Source organism: Cherax quadricarinatus, chromosome 50, assembly GCF_038502225.1.
Source record: "Cherax quadricarinatus isolate ZL_2023a chromosome 50, ASM3850222v1, whole genome shotgun sequence".
Taxonomy (NCBI): domain Eukaryota; kingdom Metazoa; phylum Arthropoda; class Malacostraca; order Decapoda; family Parastacidae; genus Cherax; species Cherax quadricarinatus.
Genome location: NC_091341.1, coordinates 1,628,302 through 1,646,163, shown reverse-complemented (window position 1 = coordinate 1,646,163; position 17,862 = coordinate 1,628,302). Strand labels below are relative to the sequence as shown.

General features: G+C 39.7%; 2 protein-coding genes across 2 annotated transcripts in view; one reads left to right on the top strand and one right to left on the bottom strand.

Moving 5' to 3' along the window:
* LOC128695358 (succinate dehydrogenase assembly factor 4, mitochondrial) overlaps nt 1-17,569 on the top strand; it is a 78,485-nt gene extending 60,916 nt beyond the window's left edge. The window contains exons 4-5 of the mRNA XM_070095387.1: nt 15,377-15,655; nt 17,436-17,569. Of these exons, the coding sequence (XP_069951488.1) occupies nt 15,377-15,531 (155 nt within the window). The 3' untranslated portion in view covers nt 15,532-15,655; nt 17,436-17,569. The remainder of the gene's footprint in view (nt 1-15,376; nt 15,656-17,435) is intronic.
* The window catches only part of LOC128695357 (uncharacterized), a 31,569-nt gene extending 13,998 nt beyond the window's left edge, over nt 1-17,571 (bottom strand). Inside the window, exons 1-2 of the mRNA XM_070095379.1 lie at nt 17,432-17,571; nt 16,334-16,505 (exon numbers count right to left, since the gene is read on the bottom strand). Coding sequence (XP_069951480.1) covers nt 16,334-16,498 — 165 coding nt within the window. The 5' untranslated portion in view covers nt 16,499-16,505; nt 17,432-17,571. The remainder of the gene's footprint in view (nt 1-16,333; nt 16,506-17,431) is intronic.
* Between the last annotated feature and the right edge of the window lie 291 nt (nt 17,572-17,862).

Below are 17,862 nucleotides of genomic sequence, written 5' to 3'. Positions count from 1 at the left end.
TTAAATGCAAAAGAACGGGTAGTCATTCACTCTTTATTGGCAGTTTAGTCACCCATGAAATGCATGTCTCTGACACTGAACTCAGTGGTCACATTGTGTGGTCATTGTGTGGTCATACCTGCCTAAGCTCCTGGGAGTTAGCATGGGCTGTTACCAAGTGCCATGGCTTGTTGTAGTGTTTTAGAATCTCAGGTTCAAGTGTTGAAGAAGGAGGTTCTACTTCTCCAGGAGGAAAATAGGAGGCTGAAGCTTCGCATAGATGGGTTTGGGAGTGAGTGTGAGATGGATTTAGCTGGTAAGGAGGAAATGGTCACCAGCAGTGAGAGTGGCAGCCGCTTTAAGTGGCAAGTGGTTCACAATTCAGGAAGAAGGAAGATAAGGAGAGTTAATAGAGAAGATGTGAAGGTAGGAAATCGATTCTTTGTTCTCCAGGATGAGTGTACTTCAGTGGTTAGTGAGGTTGAAGGTACCACTGATTCCCCTGCTAATCAAGGTAAGAATATTCTAATTGTAGGAGATTCTTGGGTAAGATATATGGACCATGCTTTTTGTAATAGAGATAGAAAGGTCAGACAGAGAGTGTGCCTCCCAGGAGCTGGTGTTGGTGACATAGCAGGGTGGATAATATTAAGTCAGGTAATGGGAACAAGCCCATTATCTGTCTTAGTGCTGGGGGTAATGACATTGGGAAGGGCAAGAGACAGGAGCTGCTGGATAAGTACAGGTCAGCCATAAAAGTAATCAGGTCTAAGGGAGGGATCCCAGTCATATGAAGCATCTTGCCTAGAAAGGAGGTGGGCAATGAATGGATGTCTAGGGCAATTGGTATAAATTGCTTGCTGGACAGGTACCACAAGGAACTTGCAATCCCATTCATTGATAACTGAGACAACTTCTATGGCAAACGTGATATGTATGCAAGGGATGGGGTTCATCTCTCTGGGGCTGGAGTGGTAGCATTAGCCTATTCGATTGAGGGGGTAATTGATGACTTGTCTAGGACTTTAAACTGATAGATTATAGAGGTATGGGTGTTTGTGGGAAACAATCAAGCTGCAGTATTAGGGTTGAAAACAGCAGATATTACCAGGATACCTCAGGGATATGTTTAACTCTTTAACTGTCGCAAGCCCCTTTCTGAAACTGTCATTCTGTCTCAAAATTTTTGGAAAAAAAATTATTTTTTCTTATGAAATGATAGAGAATCTTTTCCCGATGGTAATGATACCAAAAGTATGAAATTTGGTCAAAAACTCACGGAATTCCGCTCCCATGAAGTTAGCGGTCTCGGCGACAAATACACATCTATGATTTCGCCAACTTTGAGCCCTGTTTTTGGCTAATTCTGTTGTTCCAGTTGACCAAACTCATAGCTATTTCTTTAGAACTCTACATTTTCTATCAGTTGAGTACAAGAAACCGCCCATTTACCTATTTGAACTACCCAATCAGGTGGTCAGAAATTGACAATTTGGCCAATTTCACGCAAATTAAAAAAGATGTTAATTTGAAAATAGGGTATAGAATAAACATTGTAGACACTCTTGGCACTAAAATAACATATCCTCTGTTCATTAGTCACGTCTGTAGGCACCTCTTATATTACTATTGCTTTCTATTTTGATTTTTTTATTCATACTAAAAATAAAAAATTTACTGTTATGCAGATTACTGCATTATTGTAAAAATGGTATAAATAATATCAGTGCACCAGAGAGAGAATATTAGACTCCCCAGTTGACATGTATTGGACGTGTGGCGTGATTTACTTACTCCTGAACATTGGTAAAAATCGAACATTTCCGCTACTTTGAGCTCAGTTTCAAGGTCGTTTTCATCGTGAAACTAATCAACATCATCTCTATTTCTGTAATATGTTTTCCATTTTATTACATGAGACCATGAAAACTAGAATACAACGATAAATACCATATGAAAATAGACCTCAAAGTCGGCATTTTAATCCAAAAAAACGGTCAGTTTTTTTTTTCTCATTATGCACTGCATGCTGCAGGATTTTTTTTATGTGGTGAACACTGACCACACAGACCTATTCTCTCACATGTGGGCCTACCAGCTTTCTCCTGCTTGATTTGAAGCCGCTAGAATTTACGCGTATAAATACGTCCAAAACGGTGGCTCTTAAGACGTATATATATGACCAAAACAGTCAAAGGGTTAAAAGACAATATTCAAAATAAAGTTGCTAGTAAAGGCAAATCAATTGATCAACAAAGAGAGATAGTAGAGGGCAATGAGTGACTAGCTCCCTTAAGGTTTACTATACAAATAGTAGGAGTCTAAGAAATAAGATTAATGAGCTAATATTACTTGCAAGTGCAGGTAATATAGATATTATTGGTATAACAGACCTGGTTCAACCTGAAAGATAGAGAAATGCCTTCTGAATGCAACATACAGGGTTATAAACTATTCCACACTGATAGGGTCAACAGGAAAGGTGGTGAGTGGTGATGTATGTCAGAGAAAATTTAAATTGTTGTCTTAGACATGATACAAGATTAGAAACATCGGACACAGAATCTGTTTGGCTACAGTTCCTTGAGGGTCATGACAAATTAATTTTGGGTGTGATTTATAGGCCCCCAAACTTTGATAGTGCAGTAAGCTGTTATGGGACAAAATTTATAAGGCATCTAGATATGAAAATGTTGTGTTAATGGGAGATTTTAACTTTAGACAAATTAATAGGAACAGTGTGACAGGAAATCTTGAGTCTAGTGACTTTCTTGACATGGTTCAGGATTGCTTTTTAGAACAGTTTGTGACAGAAACAACTAGAGGAAACAATTTGCTTGACTTGGTTCTTGCCAACAAAGAATCACTAATTAATAATCTTGAGGTTAATGTTGAGCTTGGGGAAAGTGATCACAAATCACTTAGTTTCAATATATCATGGAATTATCCAGATAACTGCAATCAAATCTGTCCCAGACTTTCGCTTGGCTGATTTCATGGTACTGAGAAATTACCTGGGTGGGCTAAATTGGGATGACCTGACTATGGGTCAGGGAGGTGATCATGGTTGCCAATGTGACGTTTTTCAGAGCATAGTTCTAGCTGTCCAGACAATTTTTGTTCTGAGTAGGGAAATAAGATCTAACAAAAATGATCCCAAGTGGATGAACAATAGATTAAAACATTTCATTGGTCAAAAGAGAGACATATACATGTACAGTGGACCCCCGCATAACGATGGCATCACATAGCGATTATTTCGCATACCGCTTACTTTAATTGCAAAAATTTTGCCTCACATACCGCTTAAAAACCCGCTTACCGATTTTCTTCCGAGACGCGCTCACATGTTCCGCCGGTGGCATTGTTTACCAGCCAGCCTCCGCGGTAACATCCAAGCATACAATCGGAATATTTCGTATTATTACAGTGTTTTCGGTGCTGTTTCTGGAAAATAAGTGACCATGGGCCCCAAGAAAGCTTCTAGTGCCAACCCTGTGGTAAAAAGGGTGAGAATTAGTATGGAAATTAAGAAAGATTTTGAAGGGTTTGGGGCTAACCCTGAGAAGCCTATGCCAGTTGTGGAATCCATTGTGCCTACTTCAAAAATTAAGGAAATGTGTGCACAGTGGGTTGAACTGCAAACCTTTATGGATGAAAATCACCCTGACACAGCTGTTGCAAGCCGTGCTGGTGACTATTTCAATGACAATGTTGTGGCCCATTTTAGACAAATCGTAAAGGAACGGGAGGTACAGAGCTCTATGGACAGATTTGTTGTGCGACAGAGGTCCAGTGACTCTCAAGCTGGTCCTAGTGGCATTAAAAGAAGAAGGGAAGTAACCCCGGAAAAGGACTTGCTACCTCAAGTCCTAATGGAAGGGGATTCCCCTTCTAAACAGTAAGAAGATAATGCTCTCCCCTCCTCCCATCCCATCAATCATCACCAGATCTTCAATAAAAGTAAGTGTCATGTAAGTGTGCATGCCTTTTTCAGTTTGTGTGTATTAAAATTAACATTTCATGTGGTAAAAAAATTTTTTTTTCATACTTTTGGGTGTCTTGCACGGATTAATTTTATTTCCATTATTTCTTATGGGGAAAATTCATTCACATAACGATTATTTCGCATAACAATTACCCCTCTTGCACGGATTAAAATCGTTAACCGGGGGTCCACTGTATAGGCATATCAAAAGAGGGGACGGGCAGTTAAGAAATCAATATATTCAATTAAAGAGAGAAATAAAAAAAAAGGAATAAGAAAAGCAAAAAGGGATTATGAGGCTAAAGTTGCAAGGGATTCGAAGACTAACCCAAAAGAGTTCTTTCAGGTATACAGAAGTAAGATTAGGGACAAGATAGGCCCACTTGAGAGTAACTCAGGTCAGATCACTGACAGTGATAAGGATATGTTTGAAATTTTCAATACTTACTTCATCTCAGTTTTTACCCGGAAAAATACTAGCAAAATTCCTGAAATAATAGATTATGTAGAACAGGACGATAATAAACTATGCACAATTGCGGTAACTAGTGACAGGGTCCTCAGATAAATAGAGAAATTAAAACCTAACAAATCCCCAGGCCCTGATGAACTGTTTGCAAGGGTGTTAAAGGAATTTAAAGAGGAACTTAGCATACCTTTGGCTAATCTTTTCAACGTATCACTACAAACTGGCATAGTGCCTGATAAGTGGAAAATGGCAAATGTAATATTTACAAGGCAGGTGACAGGTCCTTTGCTTCGAACTATAGACCAATAAGCCTTACCTCCATAGTGGGGAAAATTTATGGAATCAGTAATTGCTGAAGCAATTCATAGCCCTCTTGATAGGCATAAATTGATTAATGAATCTCAACACGGTTTTACAAAGGGGCGTTCCTGTCTTACAAATTTACTAACTTTTTTCACTAAGGTATTTGAGGAGGTAGGTCATGGTAATGAATATGATATTGTGTATATGGACTTCGGTAAGGCTTTCGATAGAGTTCCACATCAGAGGCTATTGAGGAAACTTAAGGCACACGGAATAGGAGGAGAAATATTTTCCTGGGTGGAGGCATGGCTGACAAATAGGCAGCAGGGAGTTTGCATAAATGGGGAAAAATCAGAATGGGGGCACGTTACAAGCTGTGTTCCGCAAGGGTCAGTGTTGGGCCCATTGTTGTTCACAGTTTACATAAACGACATAGATGAGGGAATAAATAGCAACATAAGCAAATTTGCTGATGACACCAAAATAGGCTGACCAATTCATTCTAATGAGAACACTAGAGCACTCCAGGATGATTTGAATAGACTGATCCAATGGTCAGAGAAGTGGCATATGCGGTTTAATATAGACAAATGCAAAGTTCTAAATGTTGGACAGGAAAATAACCATGCGACATATAAACTAAATAATGTAGATCTTAGTACTACTGATTGCAATCAGGATATAGGAGTTCTGGTTAGCAATAATCTAAAACCAAGACAACAGTGCATTAGTGTTCTCAATAAAGCTAACAGAATCCTTGGCTTCATATCTAGAAGTATAAATAATAAAAGTCCTCAGGTTGTTGTTCAACTCTATATATCCTTGGTTAGGCCTCATTTAGATTATGCTGCACAGTTCTGGTCACCGTATTATAAATGCACTGGAAAATGTACAGAGGAGGATGACAAAGTTGATCCCATGTATCAGAAATCTTCCCTGTGAGGATAGACTGAGGGCCCTGAATCTGCACTCTCTCAAAAGGCATAGAATTAGGGGGTATTGGACCTGACTAGCTGTGCTAATAGGTCTGAAGCCTTGCTCCTTCCTTAAGTGGAAGTGACCTGACTAGGTGGGTCATTGGGCTAATCTGGGGGGGGGAGGGCTGAACATGGACCTGCTTTGCATGGGTCAGTAGGCCTGTTGCAGTGTTTCTTCTTTCTTATGTTCTTATGTAATGGTTCTAAGCCACTTTTCCTATGGGTTTGTAAAGAAAAATAAGATATAAAGAGCATATCTGAGTATCTGAGAGAGTTAGAGCAAAGGAAGGGGTAGCAGTAATGTTAAATGATCAGTTATGGAAGGAGAAAAGAGAATATGAATGTGTAAATTCGAGAATTATGTGGATTAAAGTAAAGGTTGGATGCGAGAAGTGGGTCATAATAAGCGTGTATGCACCTGGAGAAGAGAGGAATGCAGAGGAGAGAGAGAGATTTTGGGAGATGTTAAGTGAATGTATAGGAGCCTTTGAACCAAGTGAGAGAGTAATTGTGGTAGGGGACCTGAATGCTAAAGTAGGAGAAACTTTTAGAGAGGGTGTGGTAGGTAAGTTTGGGGTGCCAGGTGTAAATGATAATGGGAGCCCTTTGATTGAACTTTGTATAGAAAGGGGTTTAGTTATAGGTAATACATATTTTAAGAAAAAGAGGATAAATAAGTATACACGATATGATGTAGGGCGAAATGACAGTAGTTTGTTGGATTATGTATTAGTAGATAAAAGACTGTTGAGTAGACTTCAGGATGTACATGTTTATAGAGGGGCCACAGATATATCAGATCACTTTCTAGTTGTAGCTACACTGAGAGTAAAAGGTAGATGGGATACAAGGAGAATAGAAGCATCAGGGAAGAGAGAGGTGAAGGTTTATAAACTAAAAGAGGAGGCAGTTAGGGTAAGATATAAACAGCTATTGGAGGATAGATGGGCTAATGAGAGCATAGGCAATGGGGTCGAAGAGGAATGGGGTAGGTTTAAAAATGTAGTGTTAGAGTGTTCAGCAGAAGTTTGTGGTTACAGGAAAGTGGGTGCAGGAGGGAAGAGGAGCGATTGGTGGAATGATGATGTAAAGAGAGTAGTAAGGGAGAAAAAGTTAGCATATGAGAAGTTTTTACAAAGTAGAAGTGATGCAAGGAGGGAAGAGTATATGGAGAAAAAGAGAGAGGTTAAGAGAGTGGTGAAGCAATGTAAAAAGAGAGCAAATGAGAGAGTGGGTGAGCTGTTATCAACAAATTTTGTTGAAAATAAGAAAAAGTTTTGGAGTGAGATTAACAAGTTAAGGAAGCCTAGAGAACAAATGGATTTGTCAGTTAAAAATAGGAGAGGAGAGTTATTAAATGGAGAGTTAGAGGTATTGGGAAGATGGAGGGAATATTTTGAGAAATTGTTAAATGTTGATGAAGATAGGGAAGCTGTGATTTCGTGTATAGGGCAAGGAGGAATAACATCTTGTAGGAGTGAGGAAGAGCCAGTTGTGAGTGTGGGGGAAGTTCGTGAGGCAGTAGGTAAAATGAAAGGGGGTAAGGCAGCCGGGATTGATGGGATAAAGATAGAAATGTTAAAAGCAGGTGGGGATATAGTTTTGGAGTGGTTGGTGCAATTATTTAATAAATGTATGGAAGAGGGTAAGGTACCTAGGGATTGGCGGAGAGCATGCATAGTTCCTTTGTATAAAGGCAAAGGGGATAAAAGAGAGTGCAAAAATTATAGGGGGATAAGTCTGTTGAGTGTACCTGGTAAAGTGTATGGTAGAGTTAAAATTGAAAGAATTAAGAGTAAGACGGAGAATAGGATAGCAGATGAACAAGGAGGCTTTAGGAAAGGTAGGGGGTGTGTGGACCAGGTGTTTACAGTGAAACATATAAGTGAACAGTATTTAGATAAGGCTAAAGAGGTCTTTGTGGCATTTATGGATTTGGAAAAGGCGTATGACAGGGTGGATAGGGGGGCAATGTGGCAGATGTTGCAAGTGTATGGTGTAGGAGGTAGGTTACTGAAAGCAGTGAAGAGTTTTTACGAGGATAGTGAGGCTCAAGTTAGAGTATGTAGAAAAGAGGAAAATTTTTTCCCAGTAAAAGTAGGCCTTAGACAAGGATGTGTGATGTCACCGTGGTTGTTTAATATATTTATAGATGGGGTTGTAAGAGAAGTAAATGCAAGGGTCTTGGCAAGAGGCGTGGAGTTAAAAGATAAAGAATCACACACAGGGTGGGAGTTGTCACAGCTGCTCTTTGCTGATGACACTGTGCTCTTGGGAGATTCTGAAGAGAAGCTGCAGAGATTGGTGGATGAATTTGGTAGGGTGTGCAAAAGAAGAAAATTAAAGGTGAATACAGGAAAGAGTAAGGTTATGAGGATAACAAAAAGATTAGGTGATGAAAGATTGAATATCAGATTGGAGGGAGAGAGTATGGAGGAGGTGAACGTATTCAGATATTTGGGAGTGGACGTGTCAGCGGATGGGTCTATGAAAGATGAGGTGAATCATAGAATTGATGAGGGAAAAAGAGTGAGTGGTGCACTTAGGAGTCTGTGGAGACAGAGAACTTTGTCCTTGGAGGCAAAGAGGGGAATGTATGAGAGTATAGTTTTACCAACGCTCTTATATGGGTGTGAAGCATGGGTGATGAATGTTGCAGCGAGGAGAAGGCTGGAGGCAGTGGAGATGTCATGTCTGAGGGCAATGTGTGGTGTGAATATAATGCAGAGAATTCGTAGTTTGGAAGTTAGGAGGAGGTGCGGGATTACCAAAACTGTGGTCCAGAGGGCTGAGGAAGGGTTGTTGAGGTGGTTCGGACATGTAGAGAGAATGGAGCGAAACAGAATAACTTCAAGAGTGTATCAGTCTGTAGTGGAAGGAAGGCGGGGTAGGGGTCGGCCTAGGAAGGGTTGGAGGGAGGGGGTAAAGGAGGTTTTGTGTGCGAGGGGCTTGGACTTCCAGCAGGCATGCGTGAGCGTGTTTGATAGGAGTGAATGGAGACAAATGGTTTTTAATACTTGACGTGCTGTTGGAGTGTGAGCAAAGTAACATTTATGAAGGGATTCAGGGAAACCGGCAGGCCGGACTTGAGTCCTGGAGATGGGAAGTACAGTGCCTGCACTCTGAAGGAGGGGTGTTAATGTTGCAGTTTAAAAACTGTAGTGTAAAGCACCCTTCTGGCAAGACGGTGATGGAGTGAATGATGGTGAAAGTTTTTCTTTTTCGGGCCACCCTGCCTTGGTGGGAATCGGCCAGTGTGATAATAAAAAAAATAATAAAAAAAAAGAGCATATAGAAAGGTTTTTTTTTTTTTTTTTTTAACAAGTCGGACGTCTCCCACCGAGTCAGGGTGACCCAAAAAAGAAAGAAAATCCCCAAAAAGAAAATGCTTTCATCATCATTCAACACTTTCACCACACTCACACATTATCACTGTTTTTGCAGAGGTGCTCAGAATACAACAGTTTAGAAGCATATATGTATAAAGATACACAACATATCCCTCCAAACTGCCAATATCCCAAACCCCTCCTTTAAAGTGCAGGCATTGTACTTCCCATTTCCAGGACTCAAGTCCAACTATATGAAAATAACCGGTTTCCCTGAATCCCTTCACTAAATATTACCCCGCTCACACTCCAACAGATCGTCAGGTCCCGAGTATCATTCGTCTCTATTCACTCCTCTCTAACACGCTCACGCACGCTTGCTGGAAGTCCAAGCCCCTCGCCCACAAAACCTCCTTTACCCCCTCTCTCCAACCCTTTCGAGGACGACCCCTACCCCTCCTTCCTTCCCCTATAGATTTATATGCTTTCCATGTCATTCTACTTTGATCCATTCTCTCTAAATAACCAAACCACCTCAACAACCCCTCTTCTGCCCTCTGACTAATGCTTTTATTAACTCCACACCTTCTCCTAATTTCCACACTCCGAATTTTCTGCATAATATTTACACCACACATTGCCCTTAGACAGGACATCTCCACTGCCTCTAACCGTCTCCTCGCTGCTGCATTTACCACCCAAGCTTCACATCCATATAAGAGTGTTGGTACCACTATACTTTCATACATTCCCTTCTTTGCCTCCATAGATAGCGTTTTTTGACTCCACATATACCTCAACGCACCACTCACCTTTTTTCCCTCATCAATTCTATGATTAACCTCATCCTTCATAAATCCATCCGCTGACTCGTCAACTCCCAAGTACAGTGGACCCCCGGTTAACGATATTTTTTCACTCCATAAGTATGTTCATGTGCCAGTACTGACCGAATTTATTCCCATAAGGAATATTGTGAAGTAGATTAGTCCATTTCAGACCCCCAAACATACATGTACAAACGCACTTACATAAATACACTTACATAATTGGTCGCATTCGGAGGTAATCGTTATGCCCACTGTATCTGAAAACATTCACTTCTTCCATACTCCTCCTCCCCAATTTGATATCCAATTTTTCTTTATCTAAATCATTTGATACCCTCATCACCTAACTCTTTTCTATGTTCACTTTCAACTTTCTACCTTTACACACATTCCCAAACTCATCCACTAACCTTTGCAGTTTTTCTTTAGAATCTCCCATAAGCACAGTATCATCAGCAAAAAGTAACTGTGTCAATTCCCATTTTGAATTTGATTCCCCATAATTTAATCCAACCCCTCTCCCGAACACCCTAGCATTTACTTCTTTTACAACCCCATCTATAAATATATTAAACAACCATGGTGACATTACACATCCCTGTCTAAGACCTACTTTTACCGGGAAGTATTCTCCCTCTCTTCTACACACCCTAACCTGAGCCTCACTATCCTCATAAAAACTCTTAACAGCATTTAGTAACTTACCACCTATTCCATATACTTGCAACATCTGCCACATTGCTCCTCTATCCACTCTATCATATGCCTTTTCTAAATCCATAAATGTATTAAAAACTTCCCTACCTTTATCTAAATACTGTTCACATATATGCTTCAATGTAAACACTTGATCTACACATCCCCTACCCACTCTGAAGCCTCCCTGCTCATCCACAATCCTACATTCTGTCTTACCTCTAATTCTTTCAATTATAACCCTACCGTATACTTTTCCTGGTATACTCAGTAAACTTATTCCTCTATAATTTTTACAATCTCTTTTGTCCCCTTTCCCTTTATATAAAGGGATTATACATGCTCTCTGCCAATCCCTAGGTACCTTCCCCTCTTTCATACATTTATTAAACAAAAGTACCAACCACTCCAACACTATATCCCCCCTGCTTTTAACATTTCTGTCATGATCCCATCACTTCCAGCTGCTTTACCCCCTTTCATTCTACGTAATGCCTCACGTACCTCCACCACACTTACATTCTGCTCTTCTTCACTCCTAAAAGATGGTATACCTCCCTGGCCAGTGCATGAAATTACCGCCTCCCTTTCTTCCTCAACATTTAAAAGTTCCTCAAAATATTCTCACCATCTACCTAATACCTCCCTCTCCCCATCTACTAACTCCCCTACTCTGTTTTTAACTGACAAATCCATACTTTCCCTAGGCTTTCTTAGCTTGTTTAACTCACTCCAAAATTTTTTCTTATTTTCATTAAAATTTCTTGACAGTGCCTCTCCCACTCTATCATCTGCTCTCCTTTTGCACTCTCTCACCACTCTCTTCACCTTTCTTTTACTCTCCATATACTCTGCTCTTCTTATAACACTTCTGCTTTGTAAAAACCTCTCATAAGCTACCTTTTTCTCTTTTATCACACCCTTTACTTCATCATTCCACCAATCACTCCTCTTTCCTCCTGCCCCCACCCTCCTATAACCACAAGCTTCTGCCCCACATTCTAATACTGCATTTTTAAAACTATTCCAACCCTCTTCAACCCCCACATATAATGTGTGTAAGTAAGAGTTAACAATTTCCTAATGTATTTGTGAACATGAGACAAAGTAAAAGAAAAATGTATACTGTATATGTATATATATGTATATGTATATATATATGTATATATGTATATATATGTATATGTATATATATGTATATGTATATATATGTATATGTATATATATATATGTATATGTATATATATGTATATGTATATATATGTATATATATATACATGGGGAAGTGGAAAAGAATCTTTCCTCCGTAAGCCATGCGTGTCGTATGAGGCGACTAAAATGCCGGGAGCAATGGGCTAGTAACCCCTTCTCCTGTAGACATTTACTAAAAAAGAGAAGAAGAAAAACTTTATAAAACTGGGATGCTTAAATGTGCATGGATGTAGTGCGGATGACAAGAAACAGATGATTGCTGATGTTATGAATGAAAAGAAGTTGGATGTCCTGGCCCTAAGCGAAACAAAGCTGAAGGGGGTAGGGGAGTTTCAGTGGGGGGAAATAAATGGAATTAAATCTGGAGTATCTGAGAGAGTTAGAGCAAAGGAAGGGGTAGCAGTAATGTTGAATGATCAGTTATGGAAGGAGAAAAGAGAATATGAATGTGTAAATTCAAGAATTATATGGATTAAAGTAAAGGTTGGATGCGAGAAGTGGGTCATAATAAGCATGTATGCACCTGGAGAAGAGAGGAATGCAGAGGAGAGAGAGAGATTTTGGGAGATGTTAAGTGAATGTATAGGAGCCTTTGAACCAAGTGAGAGAGTAATTGTGGTAGGGGACCTGAATGCTAAAGTAGGAGAAACTTTTAGAGAGGGTGTGGTAGGTAAGTTTGGGGTGCCAGGTGTAAATGATAATGGGAGCCCTTTGATTGAACTTTGTATAGAAAGGGGTTTAGTTAAAGGTAATACATATTTTAAGAAAAAGAGGATAAATAAGTATACAAGATATGATGTAGGGCGAAATGACAGTAGTTTGTTGGATTATGTATTGGTAGATAAAAGACTGTTGAGTAGACTTCAGGATGTACATGTTTATAGAGGGGCCACAGATATATCAGATCACTTTCTAGTTGTAGCTACACTGAGAGTAAAAGGTAGATCGGATACAAGGAGAATAGAAGCATCAGGGAAGAGAGAGGTGAAGGTTTATATACTAAAAGAGGAGGCAGTTAGGGTAAGATATAAACAGCTATTGGAGGATAGATGGGCTAATGAGAGCATAGGCAATGGGGTCGAAGAGGTATGGGGTAGGTTTAAAAATGTAGTGTTAGAGTGTTCAGCAGAAGTTTGTGGTTACAGGAAAGTGCGTGCGGGAGGGAAGAGGAGCGATTGGTGGAATGATGATGTAAAGAGAGTAGTAAGGGAGAAAAAGTTAGCATATGAGAAGTTTTTACAAAGTAGAAGTGATGCAAAGAGGGAAGAGTATATGGAGAAAAAGAGAGAGGTTAAGAGAGTGGTGAAGCAATGTAAAAAGAGAGCAAATGAGAGAGTGGGTGAGATGTTATCAACAAATTTTGTTGAAAATAAGAAAAAGTTTTGGAGTGAGATTAACAAGTTAAGGAAGCCTAGAGAACAAATGGATTTGTCAGTTAAAAATAGGAGAGGAGAGTTATTAAATGGAGAGTTAGAGGTATTGGGAAGATGGAGGGAATATTTTGAGGAATTGTTAAATGTTGATGAAGATAGGGAAGCTGTGATTTCGTGTATAGGACAAGGAGGAATAACATCTTGTAGGAGTGAGGAAGAGCCAGTTGTGAGTGTGGGGGAAGTTCGTGAGGCAGTAGGTAAAATGAAAGGGGGTAAGGCAGCCGGGATTGATGGGATAAAGATAGAAATGTTAAAAGCAGGTGGGGATATAGTTTTGGAGTGGTTGGTGCAATTATTTAATAAATGTATGGAAGAGGGTAAGGTGCCTAGGGATTGGCAGAGAGCATGCATAGTTCCTTTGTATAAAGGCAAAGGGGATAAAAGAGAGTGCAAAAATTATAGAGGGATAAGTCTGCTGAGTATACCTGGTAAAGTGTATGGTAGAGTTATTATTGAAAGAATTAAGAGTAAGACGGAAAATAGGATAGCAGATGAACAAGGAGGCTTTAGGAAAGGTAGGGGGTGTGTGGACCAGGTGTTTACAGTGAAACATATAAGTGAACAGTATTTAGATAAGGCTAAAGAGGTCTTTGTGGCATTTATGGATTTGGAAAAGGCGTATGACAGGGTGGATAGGGGGGCAATGTGGCAGATGTTGCAAGTGTATGGTGTAGGAGGTAGGTTACTGAAAGCAGTGAAGAGTTTTTACGAGGATAGTGAGGCTCAAGTTAGAGTATGTAGGAAAGAGGGAAATTATTTCCCAGTAAAAGTAGGCCTTAGACAGGGATGTGTGATGTCGCCGTGGTTGTTTAATATATTTATAGATGGGGTTGTAAGAGAAGTGAATGCGAGGGCCTTGGCAAGAGGCGTGGAGTTAAAGGATAAGGAATCACACACAAAGTGGGAGTTGTCACAGCTGCTCTTTGCTGATGACACTGTGCTCTTGGGAGATTCTGAAGAGAAGTTACAGAGATTGGTGGATGAGTTTGGTAGGGTGTGCAAAAGAAGAAAATTAAAGGTGAATACAGGAAAGAGTAACGTTATGAGGGTAACAAAAAGATTAGGTGATGAAAGATTGAATATCAGATTGGAGGGAGAGAGTATGGAGGAGGTGAATGTATTCAGATATTTGGGAGTGGACGTGTCAGCGGATGGGTCTATGAAAGATGAGGTGAATCATAGAATTGATGAGGGGAAAAGAGTGAGTGGTGCACTTAGGAGTCTGTGGAGACAAAGAACTTTGTCCTTGGAGGCAAAGAGGGGAATGTATGAGAGTATAGTTTTACCAACGCTCTTATATGGGTGTGAAGCATGGGTGATGAATGTTGCAGCGAGGAGAAGGCTGGAGGCAGTGATGTCATGTCTGAGGGCAATGTGTGGTGTGAATATAATGCAGAGAATTCGTAGTTTGGAAGTTAGGAGGAGGTGCGGGATTACCAAAACTGTTGTCCAGAGGGCTGAGGAAGGGTTGTTGAGGTGGTTCGGACATGTAGAGAGAATGGAGCGAAACAGAATGACTTCAAGAGTGTATCAGTCTGTAGTGGAAGGAAGGGTAGGGGTCGGCCTAGGAAAGGTTGGAGAGAGGGGGTAAAGGAGGTTTTGTGTGCGAGGGGCTTGGACTTCCAGCAGGCATGCGTGAGCGTGTTTGATAGGAGTGAATGGAGACAAATGGTTTTTAATACTTGACGTGCTGTTGGAGTGTGAGCAAAGTAACATTTATGAAGGGGTTCAGGGAAGCCGGCAGGCCGGACTTGAGTCCTGGAGATGGGAAGTACAGTGCCTGCACTCTGAAGGAGGGGTGTTAATGTTGCAGTTTAAAAACTGTAGTGTAAAGCACCCTTCTGGCAAGACAGTGATGGAGTGAATGATGGTGAAAGTTTTTCTTTTTCGAGCCACCCTGCCTTGGTGGGAATCGGCCAGTGTGATAATAAAAAAAAAAATATAAATATACAGTATACAACACAGGTGGCCCTCCACATTCGCAAGTTCCACTTTCACAAGCTTCGAACATTTGCGAATGCCCAGCCTCTTAATCATATTTATGCTTCCCACCACGTCCCTACTACCCTCCCTCTTACCCCCTCAACTGGCAGCCAGCCCGCCAGTCCACCACTCACGACATTGATAGGAGCATAATTCCCTACAAAACTCTGTTTGTAGATATGAAGAAGAAACTGTCTCAGTTGCTCATCACAATGTTCTTCTCAAGGAAGCCTGCCACTACTCCTGCTAACTCTGACTCTAGTGATGTCGATGATCCACTGTCTATTATCGGCAGTGACGCTGGCAGTGAAGAGTTAGAATCCACACACTAGACTTATCGTGCCGTGCAGTTACACTTCATAATATCACCTCCATTCAACTGTCATCAGTAACTGCATGGCTAACTATCATCATCATCACAATTCATCCGAGTTCGTCTGCCTAACCTTATGAGTGGTGAGTATTTTGTTTGTTCATTATTTGTTATTAAACCATAACATATATGTATATACAATACATGTATGTATTTTACAATGTTTTCATGTGTTTTTTGATTGTTCATGGTTCAGTAGGTTAAGGAAGCAGTATTGTTAGGCTAAGTAAATGCTTAAATAACAAAAAGGCACAATACCGTGACTGGAACGATACACAAATAACCCGCACATAAGTAAGTAAATGCTATTATTATATTTCCCTACAATATATTTGTGCACCAAACATTCACGAATTTTCAACGTTCATGAGGTTCTTTATCCCCTAACCCTCGTGAATGTGGCGGGCCACCTGTATATACATCAAATTGCATCTTATTCACAACACAAATGCCACGTATGTTCACAATAAATGTATTTCGTATATTTTTACCTGAAAAAGCATTGCTTTTTTATATTACATGGTTTGGTATTGCAGTAAGCATATCATTGTCCAACAACAATATATGCATCACACTCTCACTATAATTAATTCATCCATTACCTTATACAATATGCTCATCATACAGTCAGATATAATACAGTTAATGCATCATACAGATGGCAACAAATGCATTATAAGCTTCTAAAAATTAATATATCTATACAACAAATGTATCACAACCATTTAATCAGTAAGAATACCATTGTTCTTTTGCCTCACCTTATCTGCTTCTTTGAAGTCACAGGTGAGGAAGCCTGGGAATGGTGTGCAGAAGGGCGATTCTGATGTCACTATAAATTCAGTTCGTTCATAGGCAGCCATTGCCACTGTCATCACCATCATCATGACTGACACAAAGTCAGCATGGAAACTAACTACTCCCATTCTTAAACTGAAAAGTAATTTGCATAACTCTTAACTTGGTGTTGTATTATTCTCTACTTAAGATACATTGACAGTAATGGTGTTAGTGTAATTACTCCTCTATTTATATTCAGATTTTTGTTTGAACAATTACACAAGGGTTGCTTGTGTACATATGCTAAGGGTTGCTTGTGTACATATGCTAAGGGTTGCTTGTGTACATATGCTAAGGGTTGCTTGTGTACATATGCTAAGGGTACTAATTTAAATACAATACTTAATTGTGGTTGTGTACTTATAAAGATTTGTGCTTATTCAGCATATATTTGTATATATAAAATTGTACAAAATTGTGTCATATCATGCATATTCATTACTTCATCCTGTTAAAACCCTAACCATCACCTTATTACAAGTAACTTTTAACCCTTCAGGTGGCAAGGCAGACCAAAATACGAATTCGAAATTGATTTCGTATGAGTGGATAGAGCCGCTCAATGTAAGGTCAATGAGCCCGTATAAATTGAGTTGTAAAAGTTAAATGTGGAGCAATTGCAGATATGCGAAGTCCGAGTAAACTCGGACCTGCCCCTTAGAGGTAGAACAATTTAAAGTGTTGCAAGGTTGCAAATGTTAAAAAAAAAAAAAATAACTATTTTTTAAATTTATTATACAAGTAGACAGTATAAAAAACATAAATGGAACTTGTTTCAGAACATTATATAAGCATTAAAAAAATAGAAATACAAACTAGTTATCAACAATGACACATTGCAATGGGATACAACTTTCATTTGAAATATTCCTGAGTTTCCTGAGAAAGAACAATCATTATACATCACTAATTTTTGCAATGAAACTTTATGAAGCAATTTCTATCCTTCTTGATGCATAGATTTACTTTGCATGTGGCACAGGAAAATGAGGATGACATGATTATTCTTTTATTCTTACCTAGCACTGGCCAGTGACCTAGTTGTCTATCCAACCTCACACTGTCATCTGGCCTTTCTGCACGTTGGAACCGAAATCCAGATGGGAATTCCAAGTTTGACAGTTCATCACCACTGCACCAATTGCAGGTCATCTGGGTCTTGACCTGAGTCACTTACATCCCAAACACAGACAAATTTCGACTTATCCTTGGAGGACTCACCATAGAACAATTTCTGATTGATCTGGAAGGAGAATAAAAACGTTCTGTACACACCCAGACCACTACTGAATTCATATATACACTACAAAATTTTATGGAAATATTTATATACTGAAAGTTTAAAATAGCACCTAAAGTGGCGGGTCAGAGTGTGCTCGGACCTGTTTTGTTGCACTTTTTTTCATTTGCATGGTGCACTCTTATTATGCTTCACAACGACTTTTTATAT